The 18,752-nt window shown below is 54.1% G+C and overlaps 1 protein-coding gene across 3 annotated transcripts in view; it reads left to right on the top strand.

Moving 5' to 3' along the window:
• The first annotated feature begins 277 nt into the window (after window positions 1-277).
• SLC39A11 (solute carrier family 39 member 11) overlaps window positions 278-18,752 on the top strand; it is a 95,851-nt gene continuing 77,376 nt past the window's right edge. For 2 of the 3 annotated variants that reach the window (XM_074847073.1, XM_074847072.1), the window contains exons 1-4: window positions 1,191-1,337; window positions 1,444-1,557; window positions 2,585-2,623; window positions 10,178-10,336. In XM_074847073.1, the coding sequence (XP_074703174.1) occupies window positions 1,311-1,337; window positions 1,444-1,557; window positions 2,585-2,623; window positions 10,178-10,336 (339 nt within the window). In that variant the 5' untranslated portion in view covers window positions 1,191-1,310. Of the gene's footprint in view, window positions 307-1,190; window positions 1,338-1,443; window positions 1,558-2,584; window positions 2,624-10,177; window positions 10,337-18,752 lie in introns of those variants that run through there. The other variant, XM_074847074.1, reaches the window with a different exon arrangement.

Below are 18,752 nucleotides of genomic sequence, written 5' to 3'. Positions count from 1 at the left end.
AGCAGGAAGGGATCTAAAGACCACGAGCTGCCCGGGAGGAGGGTGTCACCTCTCCGCGGGGGGCTGCGCCGTGCCCGGGGGTGACGGTGACAGTGACAGTAACACCTTTCCCCCAGCAACTCCTTGCCGCGCCCGCCCGCACCGCCCGCCCGCTTCACTCTCCCGCCACCTCACCCGCCCGAACCGCAGAGCCGCGGGCGGCCCGCCCCCGCCGCTCTCCCATTGGTGGAAGCCGCGGCGGTGGGCGGGGCCTCGGTGGCGACACGTGTGCCGGCACCAGGAAGTGGCGGCGGGGAGCGCCGGGCGGTGAGCGGGGACGGGGGGCTCCGGGTTTGGGGGGGGGGAAGGGAGTTGTCCCCGTTTTGGGGCTGTAGGAACCCTGGGCCCAGCTGGGCGGCTGTAGGGCCTGGGGCTGCAGGGAGCCGGCACCAGCGCCGGGGCACTCGCCGGAAGGTTTTGGAGGAGGAGGAGGAGGAGGAGGAGGCGGGGGGGGGGCGCGGTGGGGTGTTGGGGTCCCCTCCACCTTGGGGACTGGGGGAGCATGGGGTGCTGGGGGGGGTGCGTGCTGGAGGAGAGGGGGTGTCCCTCTCCCCGAGCCGGGAGGTCGTGGGGGTGGTCTGATCCAGACACCCACCCCACAGGGTTTGGCCAGCAGCCCTGGGGGGTTGGGGGGGGGAGCAAAAAGGCCACAGTGTGTGTATTTCTTATATATTTATATATAAAAGTATAAATATATGAGTGTCTTGAAATATTTGCATATAATTGTGTAAGCATATGTGTATTTTTATATATTTATATGTCTGTATTTATACACATGCGTGTATTTTTGGAGCAGTGCTGCTCCCTGGGCCTCACCGGGGTGTGCTCAGATAACCCCCCCCTGCCCCTGGCCACCCCTCAGGCACAGCCCTGAGCCATGTTTCAGTGGCCCATCCCCAAGACTCATTCCCGTTTTCGCTCAGTTCTGGGTGCTGCGAGGGCGTTTGCCTTCAGGACCAGTAAAATTGGGTTTTGGCCCAAATAAGTGCCACCAAGGAGCAGGACGTGCTGCACGTACCTGGGGGCCTCCTGGGGACCTGGGATGAAGCGGCCCCTCACCCGGTGGGGTTTGAGCACCGTTTCTTTGTGTTTTTCCGGAGCTGCTCTGCCCTGGTGCTGGCTCAAGCCCAAAATCAGTGTGGGGTTGTGCACCAGCTGGGATGTGGCGCATCTCATCTCTCCTTGGTCCCTCCTGCTCCCCTGAGCACGGATTAAATTGCAAAGCCTTACTTACGGGGAAGAGAGAAGCTTAGAGGGGCGTTGCAGGGAGGATGCTGAAGCTCCCTCTGTCCCCTTTGGTGAGGAGGGTGTTGGGGTGCTCCCCTTTAACCAGGGAGGAATTTGGGGGTTATTCTCTGTCTTTAAACATGAGGTGCTTCTCCTGACGCGCCTCATCTCTCCTAGGTCAGCATGATCCCGGGGCACGGGCCGGTGATCCAGTCGGTGCTGGGAACCTTCCTCACCTGGGGGCTGACGGCGGCTGGCTCGGCGCTGGTGTTCGTGTTTTCCAGCGGGCAGGTGGGTGCTGGGATTGTGTCTTCCATCCCCGGGAACTGAACGGGGTCTGGGATGAAGGGCTGCACTCGTGGGTGGGTTTGGCTGCCAGGTCCCAGGACTTGACATTGGGCTTGGGAGGTTCTGGGACAGGAGGAGAAAAAAATCCAGCTCATTTTTCTCCTGTGTGTCAACACAGAAGAATAGAAGGAAATGAAATTCCTGTCCCTGGGCTGTGGTATGTGCTGTAGTGCAGCTCACGGTGTTCGGGAGATGGGGCAGAGCCGCAGGCAGGGCTCTGTGTTGGGAACAGCAGGTTCTCCTCCTGTAACCTGGTTTTGCTGCCACGTCTCCAGCACAGGGTTCGGGTCAGCCCGTGCTCAGAACAAGCAAAGTGCTGATCTTTAAGTCACCTTGTATTTCAAAATCAGAGGCCTTCCTTGCTGTTGTGTTCAAAATTGCCCGGATGGATTTATTATTTATGCCTCTCTCTTGTGATGATTTATTCAGGAGTTTGAGGCAAAGTGAGACTCCCTTTGCACTAGCACGTTGGTTTTTCTTCCTGGGGGAGAGCGATGTGATAAAGAAGAAAAACTGCACCGGGAGTGAAGCGGGCAGAATCTGTGCTGGGTTACTGGAAAGAGTAATGGCTTTGTTTATAGCAACCTGTTATTAGAAGAATTAAATCTTCAAGTGGGAGAAATGCAGGGCAGCGTGCACAGATGGGCAGGAATGTTTCTGATTTACCTTCCTGCATCCTTTGGCGTGGGTGCTGGCTGGGCCGAGCCCAGCCCGGGCAGTGTGGGTGGGTTGAGGGAGCCAGGGTGCGCTGTAGGCTTGGTGGGGTGCCGTCACCCCAGGATCGTGGGCTCCTCTGCGTGAGAAGGGTGACTTTTGCCTCAAAGCACAGAAATCACTTGGGTTGCAGAAACGAGAAGAAAGTTATGTGAGTGCAGCAGCGGTGCAGCTCTGCACGGTTTGTGGCGTGGTTGTGCTCGGCTGCTTCTGCTGGGAATAAATGGTTTTGGTTTGTGTTTTGTTTTTTTTGCAGAGGCGGATCCTAGATGGGAGCTTAGGCTTCGCTGCAGGGGTAAGTACAGCATCCTTTTGCTCCTCGTCTCTGCCTGGGTTCTCCTGCTGACACCTCTGAAGCCCCGCCACACTTTGTTTGGTTGCCCGCTCGTGTTAGTGTTTTTTGGATAACTGCCTGAGGTGCAGGTGGGGCGGGGAGGAGTGTGATGTGGTGCTGGTCACATCCTGTCGTGTCGGTGCCTTGTTGGTGAGGGTGGAGGTGGCACGAGGAGGGTCACAAGGACGTTGAGCTGCCCACGCTGGGTTTGGCTCTCTTGAGTTGAACTCTTCTCATTTCCTTGGGCTTCTGAATCGCTCCTGGAGCACTTGTGTGGTGAAGGTGGGCAGGAGAGCCCTTGTGCTGGAGGCTCATGGCTCGCTCTGTGCTTCTCACTCTCCTGCGAGGTGCTTTAAGCCCTTGAGAGAAGAGGGAAGGAAGACACTGCAGCTCTACATCAAGGGTGCTCGCTAAATGTGGGGCTTACTGCATCTTTCTTGAAGGAAGATGTGACACTGTCTGGCTTGAAATTGTGTTGGGGCTTGTGAATTTAGACCCCCTGCTCCCTGGGTGATGGCTGGAGGCTCATTCAGACTTGTTAAATCACATTTGTTTTCCTTTGAGAGCTGGAGTATGCCTGAGCCCGGGGGATGTGCTCTGGGTGGAAGGTGCCTTTCCCCAGCGCGTGGGGTGGGTGCACAGGGCTCTGCCAGCTCCTGCTCGCTCTGTCCCGGCCATGTAGCTGGCACCTGGAACATGGGTGACGCTGCCAGGATTTGGGGTGAACCCCGAGCCTGGCGCCGCGGGTGATCTGTCCTGCAGCGTGCAGTGACGCCGCTCATGCCGGGGCCGTGTGTGGAGTGGGGGCCTCTTCCTCCCTGGGCACCTCCAGATGTTGCGACGCCACTAATTAAGGTGCGATTTTGAGTGTTTGCAGCTCTGGAGATCGCAGGTTTTCTGCTCTTCCCAGTGCCTGAAGCAAACCGAGCCGCACTGAGCGAGAACCTGCCGTGGTGGGTGACAGGAAACCCTGCAGAGCTGGGTTTGCTCCCAGACAAGCTTTCCTGCAACGTGCCTGCGACCTGCCAATGCTGTCAATAATTCAACTTGTCTGTTGTAGCAGATTCTTGGGCCGCTTTATAATCGTTTGCATTAGGAATTGCTCGTTCTGCAGCTTTTCCTCTGTGGTTTGATTTCTGAGCTGTTTTTCTCTGGAAGACACACCCTCATCCCTACAAGCCAACTTGGAGCCACTTCTGTGGCGTCGGGGAGATGCTGCTGGGGACACTGTGGGCTGGGCTGTCCCCTCGCCGTGGCATCTCTATCTCCCAAAGCAGGCAGCACTGCCGTCCCGCAGCTGGGGAGGCACTGGGGCGCAGCGGGGTGTTTGCCCCGGCCGAAGACTGGCTCGGGTGCTGCCCCGGTGCGGTGCCGTCCATCCCGTGGCCACCGCGTCACCCTGCCAGGAGCCCTGAGTCATCCCTGCGCGGCAGAGGTGTGGCTCGGCTGGTGAAGCAGAAGTCCTGCAAATGTTTGCTTTTCCCTCAGCTTCTTTCAATTTGCTGTGCTCGGAGCAGGAAAGGGGAGGGTTTTTTTTTTCTGGGGTTGCTGCAGTGTTTGGAGGGGAATGTTGTTGAGGAAGCCCGTGGTGGCAGGTCCTGCCCATAAACCACCCACGACCTGCAGTTTGTGAAGGTTTTTGGGTTGCGTTTGTGGGCCTGAGGTGCTGGTTGGGGTGAGCTGCCTGCGTCACCCAGCGCCACGACCAGCTCTTTTGGGGGAAGATGCCAGAGATCCACGGGTGATTGTGCCACAGTTGCTTCTGGGACCACTGGGCTCACTGGGAGCAGGTCCTTGCTCAGTGGTTGAGTGTTTGGGTGGCAAAAGCACTGGAGGTTGGAGCTTTTATCCTCCTTTTGCCTCAGTTTGCTCCAGATGTGCCCGTAGCTCTTTGCCTTGTGTCTGATGAGGGGCTGGTGTATCCCCCTGTGAGGGCTGTGCTCGACCTTGCACCTTGATGCTTCCCCAGCGCAGCTGCCCCGGGGCTGAGGAGGGGTTTGCTGGATGTTACCCCCAGGCAACAGGATCCCCCTGAGTTTTTTTTTAGCAGAGTTTTTCTCTTCCCAGATGGGCAGCAGTTGTAATTGCTTGACCAGCAGCATGATGGGCTGTGTCTCTATCCCATCCTTACCTGAAAGGGTTTAATAGTGGGAGAAGTGTTTTCTTCCCTCCGCAGGCAGGGCAGGCGCTGGTGAGGTGTGTGCTTGGTGGCTTTGCAAAGAGTCCACGGAGAAGCTGGAGGAGAAACCACCTCCTGACGTGGCTGTTCAGGACAGCCCTTCGGCAGGAGGGACCGTGGCTGACTCATGTGGTGGGAAGCGGGACGGTGGGGACAGGACGGGATGTTGGAGCTAAGGAGGCTGCAAGCCTGAGGCTGGCTGGCTGCGAGGTGGGAGCAGGAACCCGGTCGGGCTGCGAAATCCTCCTGGCTGGCTGGGACGAGGGGCTGTTCCTGCCTCATCCAGCCTTGTGCTGCAAAACTGGTGCTGGGGGGGAACCTCAGGAGCAGCCCGGGCTCTCTGTGTTTTGGCAGGCTGGCTTTGTGTAGGGGAAATAGCAGGATGAGGAGCAGCCAGCTTTAAAATCTATTTGTACAGTTTTTTTCTCTTGCTGCCTGGAAGAAGTGTTTCTTCAGGCAGCGACATTGCTCTGATCATGGACTACTTCCCTTGCCACGAGGATTTCTGTTTAAAACACCGTGTCTTTGATGTAGATCTCTTGCAGATACGTACGGGCTGTTTCTCTGAGCACTGGGTAGAGAGAAGCAGAACTTAACTTCCTCTTTATGTCAGCTCTGAAATCTGGGCTGCTGGGTTTAATTAAACTTCCCTTGTGCTCTGTCAGAGCCAGCAGACCTCCTTTTCCTGCACTGACAGAGACAGGTATTGCTTCTGACCTTGCTGTTTTGGTGCTTAGCTCAGGATTCCTGATAGTCATCCGGGTTCCAGGGAGGTGTGTGGTGCCCTCCAAGAGCAAATTTTCTGGTAAAACAGGGTATAATGGGTGGTTCTCTCCTGTTGGTAATGATTTGCCTGCTTGTCTTCTGGGAGCTTGTAAAGCAAAATAAAACCAGAATTAGCTAAAAGCTTCTCTACCGCTGCTGAATGAGGAGGAGGACATGGGACAGGGATGTTCAGGTGACCTTGAGGAGGACAGTCCAGGATGCAGAGTGATAGTTTGGGATCCAGAAAGCCTCAGCTCGGTGCTGCCTTCACTGCAGATGCACCGTCTGACCTGGGGGAGCTGGTGTAAGCCTGGGCTCGTGGTCAAACTGCTGTACGCCGAGCTGGGACGTGCTGGGAGAGCCACCTGCGTGTGCTGGGAGCATCCCGGCCACAAAGCCAAACCCCATTTTGTCTCAGCTCAGGCTGACCATGTCAGATGGCACAAGTGTCATCTCGGGCCGGCTGGTCACTGCGGCACCGAGGAGCTCAGCTTCTTCCAGCCTGGTACCTCCGCTCAGCTGTCTGGGCGTTTAGCTTCTGCCTCAGTTCCCTTTCTGGAAATTGTGGATAATAGAGGGTTTTGTATGCAAAAGCCTCTGAGGTGATGTGTTTCTATGGAGACAAGGCTTCGCTTGCTTGGGCATCTGATGTGGAATTCTGGCTTTTCTCTTAAATCTTGATATTCTTAAATAAGATCTTTGTTTTGAAGATGTTCTCTGTTATCTCGGTGTTATCTTGGAGGTGCTGTGCTCAGACATCATAAACACTACATAAACGCTTGCAGTCGTCCTTCCCTGCAGCCTTGCATGGCTATTCCTCTTACTGGGTCGTGGTTTGATTTCTTCTGTCCCAGGTAAAGCAGAAAATCATAGAGACACACTCTTTAAACTGCGCCGGGCACGTTTGGTGTTGAATATTCCCTTTCAGTGCTGCTTAAAACAGCATCAGTAATTTACACGGGTCTACTGAGGCCGGTTCTTGTTGTTGGAGCCTTAATGAAGTCAAGCTAAAAAGTTTAGCAGGGAAAGTGTCCTGCCAGTCTCTCACCTTCTGCTTTTCTTTCCTGTCCTGCCAAGGGGATCTCCTTCGCTTGTAAGCGGTTTGGGTTTTCTGATACACACACCGTTAACGTGACGTTTCCCTTGAAGCTGCCGTTCTCATCTCAGCGATCCCGCGGGAGCACAATGAGTCGTTGCCGCTTGTAGCGGACGAGATAAGGGTTTTAATTTTAATGATAACCAGACTCGGGTGTACAGGGACTCTCTCCCTCACCCTGGGCTGCAGGAGGACCAGCTGCGGTTGGGCACAAAGATCATTGCCCTGTTTATTCTGTATTTGCAGAAGAAAACCCTGCGCGGCTCTGAAGCTGCGTGGGCAGAGCTGGGGCGGCGCTGGCTCCACGGTCCGGGTGGGGGGAGTGTTGGCACCGCAGCGCTTGGGAGAGCCCGGACTGAGCACCCGCATCGAGTCCCTGCCTGGAAGGGGAAGCTGGTGCCCGGGGGTCAGAGCCCTCGGTCCCTGGGAGCGGTGTTGGGGCACAGAGTGGTTATGGATCTTGCTGCCTGGCGTGTTTTGAGGGCTCCCCATCAGCAGGAGGACACGGACCTGGATTCAGTCATTGTCTGTGGCACAAGGCAGTCTGGTTTTGAGCCTGGGTTTTGTCTCCGGTTATGCTGACATATCCCAGGGAAGGGTTTGGGCTCCCTGCAACCCGGGGATGCTTTAGATACGCAGCTGCCTTCTGCGTGCTTCCTCCTCCCCCATCGACTGCAGCTTGTTTTCCCAAGAGCTGGCGGATTTGTGGTGGTGTTACATCTTGGCTCTGGAGCATGAAGTCTCTTTGCAAAAATGTCCAAATCCAGTTTGGCAGCGGGTGCGTGTCCTGGTGCCAGCGAGCCGGTGTGCTGCGGGTCCCCTGGTCCCTGTCTTGGCTGAGCAGAGCAGGGCTGGTGTGAGGGCAAGACTTTGTGTGGAAAATTGTACTCGCTGCTGAAGTAGCTTCATGTTTTATTGACCTGAGGAGAGTCCAGGCAGGCTTTTTCTCTTTTATTCCTGCCTTTGACACCAGCTTGCTCAGTGGCATTGGTGAGGTTTGTCCCTGGCTGGACAATTACAAAGATTTGAAATAAATAAAGTGCGATTTTTGTTCCTTAAATCAGGTTGCTGGCAGAAATCCTCACCCTTTTGTTAGTTCACGAGCATCATCTGATGAGGGATGCTGCTGAACCAGAGGGGTAAGTGCCAGCGCAGATGCTGAACAGAGTGGGCAAGAGCACCCTTGAGCAGGACCTTGGCTGCTCCCAGACAAACCCATGTCCCTAAACCTGCACCTGAGCTCACAGATGGGCTGAGGGGAGTCACAGGGACATCGTCACCTCTGCTGCCTGCTGCAGGGCGATGACTTCCAGCTCCCCCCACCAAGTGGGGTCGAGGGGTTTCTTTGCGTAAAAGGGTGTAGGAATAAATTGCTTTTCCTTCCCAAGCAAGTGAAGGCGGTTGGTGCAGCCCAGCAGTTTGCTCCTTCAGTGGTGAAGCTGGGGTGGCTTAAAGCTCCGTCATCATCTTCCCCCGGAGCCCGTGTGCAGCGAAGCTGGTGGGAGCTCCGCTGCTGACTTCGGTGGTGACGGGATCTGGAGGCTGAGCAGTGTCAGGCCTCTGTTTTCCATGGGGAAATGATATCTTAACATAAGATGACAATATAATTCTGCAAAGCCTTTCCCTGTTGCTTGTGTTTCCATGTTGGGGTGTGTGGTTGTTTTTTAAAGGAGGTGGCATTTGAAATATGAAGTTTGACAGCCGTGGTTAAGCCTGACATGACAGCCTGCTTTCTTCTTACTCATAGCGAGCTGAGATTTACACAATCCCTCAGGGACTGGTGTCTACAGCAATAGGCATCTCATTCCTTTGTTAAAAGTGATTTAAAATGTAATAGTTTGTTACGCACTTCTCTTCGGGGGAATACTGAGCAAGCTGAGCAGCATCTCCTCTGAGCACCCTGCAACGGGGCTTTGTGGCGGGGTGGCTGGACGAAGAGGTGGGGTCACCTTTCTTCACAGCATCCCTCCCGCTCCTGTCTCCGGGCTCGCTTTGCTCCTTCCCGCTGGATCCCGATCCCGCACCCCTTTCTCCTCCCCTTTGATGCGCTTCCCTGCTCGTGGGCAGAGCTGGGGGAGAGCCCGGAGCATCGCCCCGTCCACCCCAAGGCCGTGGCAGGGCAGCGGGTGCCGCCGCTTCCCCGCCCTTGCTGGCGCAGACGGTTTCCCAAAGCTGAACACAGATCTCGGTGTGATTTTTAAGCCCATCTGTGCTTGTCTCGCTGACTTGCTTCCTCCCGGTGTGTGGTGGGACCCGTGCCCAGAGCTGGTCACAGCTGAGCTCCCGCGGAGCTGAACGGCTGCAGGGAGAGAAACCGGGGCCAAGGCTGCTGAGGGCGTTGCGCTGGGCTGATGACTTTTTAATTAACCCAGCCTAGTACGTCAGGCAGCAGAGAGGAAGGGATAAGGTGATAAAATGCATGTTAATATTATGTTCTTTACTATAAGGTTGTGAAACTGGTGCCTGGCTTGGCTTTTTGTTCTCCACACCAGGTAACATCCTGAGCAACCAACTCTTGGGCTTGGAGATCCCCACAAGTCTCAAATTCTGTTTTTCTCTGGTCCTTTGGGTTGCTGTTCCTTCTCCCTCCCTGTTAAGCACCAAGCAAGCAGAAAACCAGTCTGCTACTGGAAAGGTTTATTGTCCTGGTGCAAACTGCGTTGGTCAAACACCGCAGTAGGACTTCAGCAGCACTGCTCTGTGTTCGGGATGGGAACTTGTTCACCCCCCAGCCTGGGCCCTCTCCTCGGGCGCTGGGGCAGGACCAGCCCAAGTGTTGCTCTGAGCAGAAGCGGAGCATTTGCAAAGCCCTCGTGCTGCTGTTGTTTTGGTCTGGGGTAGCAAAGTGGGGACCTTGGCAGCTAAACTGCAACAGGCTTAAATCTGCGTAGCAAAGCTGTGGATGCCCTCAGCTAGCTTGGAGATGGCTCTTTGGCTCCAGGCATTATCCAATATTTTTTTTTTTTTTTCTGCATGAGATCAGGGCTGTGTGTCCATCCTCCCCTGCCTGCTCTGTGGAGAAGCCCAGAGCTGGGTGCAGGAAGGATTTGGTTCACCCCGGTTTTGGCTGGGGTGCAGTGGCCGGCAGGGCCATGGTCCCACTCCTCTCACTGCAGAGCACCCGAGGAGAGGGCGGTTTTCCTGCCCCTGCTCTGCCGCCGTTCCCATTTGAAGGACTATTGTGGCTGTGCTAATCCCACCGAAAATCGCCCTAATGAGCTCGTGTCGCTCCTTTGCTGCCTTGGGCTTTTGAGCCAAGAAAAACACTCTTGGTGAAAATGGGGAAGAATCTCACTCCTCCATCCTTCGGTGATGTGTCCCGTCGGGAAGTGGGTTTTGATGGCTCTGCTGGGTCGCGACGGCCGCGCGGCTCCTTGGAGTTTCCTTGGAAAGAGGGTGGGCTGCTGGCAGCCGTGCCGGATCGTCGCGGTGTCGGCGCCTACGTGGTTCTCACCGCTCCCCTTCTGTCTCCCAGGTCATGCTGGCTGCTTCCTACTGGTCCCTCCTGGCCCCGGCTATCGACATGGCCGAGGAGTCTGGCAGCTTCGGAGCCTTCGCTTTCTTCCCGGTGGCCGTGGGCTTTGCTCTGGGAGCAGCTTTCGTGTACTTCGCCGACCTGCTCATCCCGGCGCTGGTAAGTGGGTGTTCCTGGGCTGGGGGGCTTCTGCTCTTCCTGCGCCTCTGCCGTGACAGAAGCCGGATACAGATTGGTTTCCATCACAGATTTAATGAAACTGTGTTTTCTCAAGACCCTGGGTGGCTCTGCCAGTGCTGAATGCAGCTTTAGGCTGTCTGTGCTCTTTTTTTTTTTTTTTTTTCCCATTTATTTTTTTTTCCCTTCACGCTTCTGCTTTTGTTCTTTTAACTGGCAACACTTTGCAGACACTTCAGGTGTGACCTTCTGTTTCAGCCCAGGGGTTTAATTTGCAGAGCTGCCAACCCTCTAAGCTTTTCAAAACTGAATGAACCATCCTACTGTCAAAGGGTATTATTAAAAAAATAAATAAATTGGAAGCTGTTGGATTTTTACAGCTGGAAACACAAGAATGGCTTAGTCAGTAAAGATATTTTAAAAAACTCCCGAAGAGCTTTTTAAATTTTTTTAATTTATTTTAGTGGAAGGGGGGATTATCTGTGGTTATGAGTGAGGAGTGTGGGGTTTTCCATCTGAAGAGTGGTAGGGCTGGTTACCCCAGTGTCCAGGGGAGCCCGCGGCGTCGACCTCCCCTCTCCCTTTCTTTCCGAGCCTCTCGTAACAAACAGGTCCAGTCAAACTCCTCCTCAGTGACGAAGAAAATGGCTTGATATTACGGTGTGTCGCTTCCAGTGCAAATGGATGCATTAAAGTCGAGAACAAATAAATGAAATTACAGTGGTGTCAGACGGCTGAAAGCCTGGCCCCCTCCGCGCGCTCTGCCTGCCTGTGTCCTGGTTTTCTCGGGGTTCCCAAACCCTTTGCAGGATGCAGCGGGGGGCCAGGGGCTGCCGTGGGGAGGCCGGTTGCCATCAAACGCTGCTTTTTTGTCCTTCTGCTCTCAGTAACCGGAGGTCTCTTGCCTGCGTTGGACGTTGCGGTGATCACCCTTGTTACGAGGTGCTGGATGGGGCCGGGGAGGTGTTTGATCAGCTGCCTGAAGCTGATATTTCCCAACAGGGTAGATAAACAGTTGCACCACAAAACCTGCTTCTTCCTGACGGCCGGTGTTCTTCTCTGCTGCGTTTTGAAATGGGAGCGTGGGGAGGAGGAAGAACATTGGGGGAGGGAAATTCTTGCGTTGCAAAGAGCAGGATGGAGCGGTGACACGGGCAGCCTGCGTGCACGGTGGTGAGGGCGATGGTCTTGTAGGAGCAATGCAATGTATATAAAAAATATACAATTATACCTTGCCTTAAATCCAGTTCAGATACCGATGGGAGAGGAGCTGTTGCCTCCCCTGGCTCGACACAGCTGTTTGCCCACTGTGGGAGAGAACGTGCCACCGCATGATTGTTCCACGGGAGTTTTAGACTGGCTCTTAGGAAGGATTTCTTTGCAGAAGGGGTTGTTGGGCGTTGGAATGGGCTGCCCAGGGCAGGGGGGGAGTCCCCATCCCTGGAGGGGTTGAAGAGTCGGGTTGACCCAGCGCTGAGGGATCTGGTGGAGTTGGGAACGGTCAGGATGAGGTTCCTGGTTGGACTGGAGGAGCTTCAAGGGCTTTTCCAACCCAGATGATTCTGGGATTCTGGTAGCTGGTGTGTCTGCTAACGCTGAGCTCGAAGAGGGTTTGTGCCCTGTGGCTAATGCGTGTTTTGCTTCCTGCAAAAAGGGGGTGTCCCTGCGCGGGGGTGTCTCCTCCAGCCAGAGAGCAGGCAGGACCCACCTTGTTAGAGTTTGTCTGTGTTTGAGAACAATCAGTGTGAGGTTCATGGTTGGACTAGATGATTTTCAAGGCCTTTTCCAACCGAGATGATTCTGTGAAATGCGAGATGCCGCTTGTCCTCCCCCCGCAGAACCTGGGCAGGATCAGGAGAGCTGGCGGTGGGCGAGGGGCTCCGGTGCTCCCTGCGCAGAGGCAGCAGTGCCGGCTCCTGGGGCTGCTCAGAGGGCAGGGGATGGGACTTTGGGGATGCTTTAGGAAGAGGAGAGGGTACCCAGAGGTGGGGAAGTTCCGAGGGATGCTGTGAGGAGAGCACAGGCAGAGGTTAAAGCTGAATGTGTTGAAATGAAAACTCAGTGAGTGGCCGGTCAGTCCGGAGCCGCCGCTGGGGCTGTGCTGGCGGGGAATTTGGCTCAGGATGCCTCTCCCTTCACTGGGAGCCCAGATTTCTCTCTCAGGAGCCAGCACTGCTCTGACAAGAGTTTTTAAGCCATTGCATTTCACTTCCAACAAGCCTTGCTTCTTTCTAAATCAGTTAAAATCTCAGGGTTGGTGTTTTTTTCCCCGCCCCGTACATAAAGTCAGGCGGGGAAGGGATGCTGGTGAGAGCGTGGGGCTCGCAGCCCCTGGGAGGGCAGGATGAGGGATCCGTTTTTAGCAGGTTGCTCTTTGCACAGAGAGCTCGCCCGCTCTGCCTGGCACTCCTCCATAATTGGTTTGCTGGATAGCAACAGGTAGTAAAAGCTTCTAATGCCTCCTTATCACCCCAGCCCTGCTCCCCGGGGAGGGAGCAAGGCTTCGCTGGTGCTGCAGCCCCCCCAGCAGCAGGGTGGCTCCGGTGGTACCCCAGTGTTTGCTCAGTGGCAGAGCTGGGGCCAGCGGGAGGGTTAAACCTCCAAGACAAACTGGTTAATGACGCCGAACAGCTGTAGTCATTAAATTCCTTACAAAAGACAGATCTAATCTATGACATCTTTATCGTGCGTTTCCCCGTGTGAAGCCTTTACCGTGTTTGTTCATCCTTTAGCTGGGTTTACGGAGGAGACGCTGGCCTGGGAGCGCTCGGCTGGGCTGGCGGAGGACAGCAAACCACAGCGGGGCGTTCGGGCGCGCTTGGGGAGCGAGACCATTGCAGAAACAGACCTCAGGAGTTTTTAAAAAAAGGGGCTCTTCCTTATTTTGGCAACCGCCTCCTCGCACGTCATGTTCAGGCAAAGTGTGCCTTTACCAGCTGCGCTGGGTTCGGTGGCTGGGGACGCAGTGGCAGAGCTGGGTCTGCAGCAGGACGTTGCTATAGTTTCTGGAATATCTGAAACCACTAACGAACAGCCCGTCTGTCTCTTCCCCCTCTGGCCCTGGTGATGCCGCAATGGGTTCCTCTCCTTCCTTCGCTCTAGTTTAAACTTACAGCTACTTTTTAAATAAGAACGTGGCTTTCAACTGGTATTTAAGGAGGCTTCTGGATGGAGAGGGGCAGGTGATGGGGGGTGGTGAATGAGACACTATTGCCTTTACTAAAGAGGGTTGGGACTGAGAGTCTTCGATGCCAAGACCTGAAGCCTTTGAGGGAGAGTTTACTTAAAAATACTGCTCAGTGCAGTAGGCCCATGATTGCCAAGTAGCTATTTTGAGTCTACTATAACGCAGAAGAATGCTGGAATTAAATAGTGGTATTCTCATCCTTCAAATCTGTCTTGCAGCTCTGCTGACTTGGCTGGGTTTTGTTCATGAGTGTGATGTTTTACTGGGATTCCATGATGGGTTTCTTGCTCTGGCTTCTCTCTTCCTGGAGGAATCCTCTCCAGAGGATGCATCCAGCCCTGTAACAGGGGAGGTTCAGACTGGACACTACAAAAAAATGTTTCCCCGAAAGAGTGGTCAGAGAGTGGAATAGGCTGCCCAGGGAGGGGGTGGAGTCCCCAGCCCTGGGTGTGTTTAAGGGTTGTTTTGATGAGCTGTTGGGGATGTGGGGTACGGGAGAACTTTGTAGAGTCGGACTGATGGTTGGACTCGATGATCCCAAGGGGCTTTTCCAACCTGAATGATTCTGTGTGTGTGTGTGACTCTGGTTTTCAGACAGGCCCTGTCTGCTTTTGCTCCTGGATTTTCACATGCACGTGTGTTGCCTTTGTCTTTGAGCCGTTGGATCCCCACGACCTCTCCCAGCGGTGCTGTCGGAGCTCCCACGAGCGTTCCCGTGCTGGGTGGGATGCTGGATCTGAGCGCAGCAGAGCTGTGGCTGCCAGGAGCTCCCTTGCTCCTGCCTTTTCCAGATCGCTGCCCTTAAATGCTCCTCTGAGCAAGCAGGAATTCACAGACGGGACGCTGGTGGGGTTGGGAAGGTGGCAGGGGTAGGGAAGAGAAGGCAAGATGGCCATGGTGGGAGATAATAAATCCCTCGCGGGCTGCACGTCAGCTCGGCCGTACCTGCCTGCCCACGTGTGTACACGTTTCCTATTAACTGCTTTATTCTTTCCGCTCCCCGGCTGTGTGACGTCCTCTCGACTGTGATCATTACGTTAAATAGGATAATGAGGCTTAATCGGCTTCATCTCCTCTACCTCGAGGCTTCATTTTGCTCAGAAACATCTGTCCGCGTACAGAGAGCGGCTCGATGGCTCCCGTCGTGGTGGGTGCAGGTCTGCCGCTGGAGCCGATGGGTGCTGCGGCATGTGGGGTCTCCCTGGGAGAGCTGAGCAGCGTTCGAGGGCGAGGGAGAGGAGGGCAGATGTTGCAGGAGAACCAGGAGTTAATATATAATCCAGGGAGAGAGCTGATGGGCCATTATTCAGTTATAACTAGGAGCCTGCCAATACTTCTCCTGTAAAAGATGGTCGGGGACGGGAGGATGGGGAGCCAGGGCTGTAATTCTGTCCTGGAAATACCATCTCAATTGGATTTTTAAATTATTTTTTCTTGTCAGCTAGATACAGGGCTTGTTGTTTTGTGGTGTGTGTTGTTTTTTTTTTTTTTTTTTTTTTCCCTGAGTACAGAGTAAATCAATAAAGCCGCGTGTGACGGGTGGACGATCCCTTAGATTTTAAAACAAATAGTAACTAAAGTGCCTTTTAAAAGCCTCTCGCCTGGGTTGATGTGTGCTCTGTGGGTGCCAGCGCTGGCCCCTCGTGCTGCAGGGAGGACTGGCACGGCCCAAACCCCAGGCTGGTGTTTCATACCCATTTTGCAATATTTTGGGCTGTGGTTTGCAGCTGCATAATGGTTTTCACGAGCAGGCTGAGGATCTTCACGTGGGATGGATGAGAGTGGGGCGGGTGCGTGTGTGTGGATGTTTATAGTAGGAGGCTGGATCCCGTTAACCCTCTCAAAACGTAATTGTGTTGTGCTCCTGCCCTTTTCTATATTTGCAAATCGAGGCTTGCAAGCTTTTTTGGAATATAGTCTGGGATTGGGCATTTTGCACGGTGAATTTTAGGCTATTTTTGGCGAGCACCCTTGGGAAGGATTTGAGAACTTGATAAACAGATACCCGAGGGATACTCTCGTGTTTAATAACGCTGGTGTCTGTTGTTTGGCTCAGAATGTGCCTCGAGGATGTGTATTTTGCTTTCTAAATCTGTGCAAGTCACGTATCGGGGGGGAAAGCTGAGAATAGTGCGTGGATGGTAAAGCTGCGGGAGGGGGAGGAGAGACCTTCACGCCCACTCCAGGCATAGTCGCGTGTTGTTTAAAATTGCAGCTTCTTTCTCGGTGCTACACCACAGCTGGCTCAGACCACGGGAAGCATCTTTTCTAGGGGGACTAGGTAGTGATTCCTAGCACGTACCTGGTATAGCGGGGTAACTGGGGGTGCAGTTTGAGGGTGTTGGGGATCCTCCCGGCTCGGCGTACATGCTTCCACCCGGCGAAGATGGAAAGCTTTTAATACTGCTCTCCCTTCTGGTTTGCGTGGAGCTGGATTTAATGGGTTAATCATTTCATGAAGCAGTAAAAATGCGCTGGGTCTTGTCGCTGGTGTTAATTTATAATCGGAATAAAGGTTCCTCTTATGCAATTTGCTAATTCCTCTGAGACATGCCCATCACAAGTTCCCATCTTAATGTGCTTTTTCCTGTTCATCTGTGACTCCTAGAAAGTTAATTAGCTGCACATCCTCATTGCCGTAGTAGGTAGAGGCTTTTTTGGTTCGAGCATTAACCAAGGGACGTGCCTGTGTGTGGGGCACGGGTGTTTTCTGGCTTATTAAATTTTTGAGCGTGGGACTGAAACACTGTCCAGAGCATCCCGGGGACCCAGGCGCGGTGGCGTGGGTGGCATCTTGCTGAGCTCAGCCTGGCAGCTGCGTGTCTTGGGCCGTGTAATCTTGGGGAAATGATGAAATAAAGGGCTTCCAGTGAGGTGGCTTTGGTGGTCTGGGGCATGCAAAGTGACTCGACCCTTTTTTACATGCAGACTGTGTTCAGTCTCTCCCCAGGAGCAGTCCTGGCAGCCCTGCCTGCTGGCTCCCGCTGCCTGCAAAGCTGTCCTGCACCTCGGCATTGCCCTCCCAGGGAGCTGGGCTGGCGTGGGGATGCCTGGGGGCAGAAAGTGGGGCAGGGCAGACACGCTGGGGCTGCCCTGAGCTGGGGGCTCAGCCCCCCTCGAAGCGGGGGGCGATGCAGCCCCTCGGGAGCTGGCCAGCCCCGCTGCCATCGCTTTTATACCCCTCGGCAGATCGACGCTGCACCCAATCCAGCCCAAATCGATGTTTTGCTTGTGCAGGGGCTGCCTTTGCCTCTCAGGGTGGGCGAGGATGGGCCAGAGGGACTCGGTTGACAAGGACTTGTGGGAGCTACAGCTTGACTCGTGCATTCCTGGTTTGCTCCGATTTCCTTTGCTTAGAGGAAAATAAATAGCAGCCCTTCTGTTTGTTTTGGTTTTGGGTTTTTTTGAGGCATTCTGGCCCTTTTCCACTGGCTCTAGAAGGAAGGAAGAATCTGGCTCTGATGACTGAGGAAGGGAAACCTTTTTTGGGAGCCTCATCAGGGAACGTAGCAAAGCCTTTTGTCCTTCCCCTTGTAGCTCTAAATAAATCCAAGTACCTTTGCATGAGTTTTATTAATTTATCAAATAAACCCAACCCAACTCTTCCCCAGGACCATCTGGGGAAGGGGATGGATCCGTGTGGGCCTGATGCCTGGGACCGGCTCCCCCGTGTCCTGTCCCAGGCAGGTGGCAAGGGCGGGATTTCAAACGTGATCCCTGGTGCTGAACCACAAAGCCCACCCATGGGATCCTCTGAAAGTCTCTTGTTAGTCCCATTTCTCGAGGCTGGCACCCAGAAACCCCTAAAGGTTTCTTTAAAATCTCCTTGCCCGTATGATCTGTGGAAAGCCTGCTGCCTCCCACCCCTTCCCTGCCCACGTGCAGTGGTTTTGGTCATTAAAATCCAGTTGTTGCTAGATAGAGTGAAATTATTTGCAAAAAAAGCACAAAGTTGTAATTATACTAATTTTCAGAAAAGCATTTTGTTTTATTAATGGAGGTAAAGAGTTATTAACTTCCAGAGTGCAATTTGTCAGCTGCTCTTAATTATAATTCTCTGTCTTATTATGCATTAAACATTTAAAAAAAAAAAAACCCATTCCATTTGAAGCCCCAAAGCTAAAGAGCAGAGATGCTTTGAATCCAAGGCAGGATTAAATTCCCCTCCCACCCTCATTAGCTTTATGGGACAGTCATTAACTGTGCTGACAGCAGATGAAATTGGGGAGCAGTTTGACATCAGGAGCGGTTTGAGGGCGCTTGCAGCAGCGTGGCTCCGCGGGCTGACAGCGGGGTCGCATGGCAAGTGAGGAGATGAAAAATAAATTGCTGTGTAAAAAAGAGACCGAGAAAACCTGGCTTAATTCTTCATTCAGTGAGCTCCTGCACTGGATATGTGTTTCCCCACCGTTCCCTTCTCCGGTGCCCGCGATAAAGCCCCGCTTCCCCCACCGCTTACCTCGAGCGGGTATTACTGACTGATAAGGTTGGTAATGCAATGTGGGGCTTTTCTCTCCTCTGTGGCTCAGCCTTTGCTGATTGAATTTCAATTACTGTTTGGGGCCTGGCTCAGAATTGTAAAAGAGGATAAATTTTCCAAAAGGAAGAGCATGCTGGAATACCAGATCTCCCCTGTACCTGCCAGAAGAGTCTGGTTGGCACCGCTGGGAGGGCTGGATCGCTGCTGGGGGGGTCTGCTGCATCCTGGACGTTTTTGCTGATGGAATTTGAGCACTCTTGTTGTAACGTTAAGTTTTAGTCCTGGAATAAGCAGAAAGCAGGCAGCAAGCTCCCGGGGTAGGGGCGGGGGGAGCAGGGTGTGGGTGCTGACCCACTGCTTGCAGCTGAGCGTGGACTGGAGGGGATGTGGGTGCTCGGAGCACCCTGAGGTTGCACCCCAATTTCAGGTGGGATGGGCTCTGTTGGTGGGAGCCTCCTGGGCTCTAAGAGTGATGCTCGAGAAACTTCAAGCTCCCTTCCTTGCTGCAGCTCTACTCTGCACCCTGCCTGCATCCAGGCGGGCTTGGGGAAGGAGTCGGGAATCCTCTGCCTCCCTTTCCTGTGACCGTGGTGCCAGTTCATGGCAAAGAGCCGCTCCTGTAGCATCCCTGCTCTTACTCTGAACACCTCAACGAGGCCCCGTTTATCCGCGGGCACGCCGAGTGCTACGGATGGTTCCTTGGCTGTTCTTTGATCTTAAAATCTGCCGTT

The sequence above is a fragment of the Strix aluco genome, chromosome 21 (assembly GCF_031877795.1).
Source record: "Strix aluco isolate bStrAlu1 chromosome 21, bStrAlu1.hap1, whole genome shotgun sequence".
Classification (NCBI taxonomy): Eukaryota; Metazoa; Chordata; class Aves; order Strigiformes; family Strigidae; genus Strix; species Strix aluco.
This window is presented reverse-complemented; position numbering and strand designations above follow the sequence as displayed.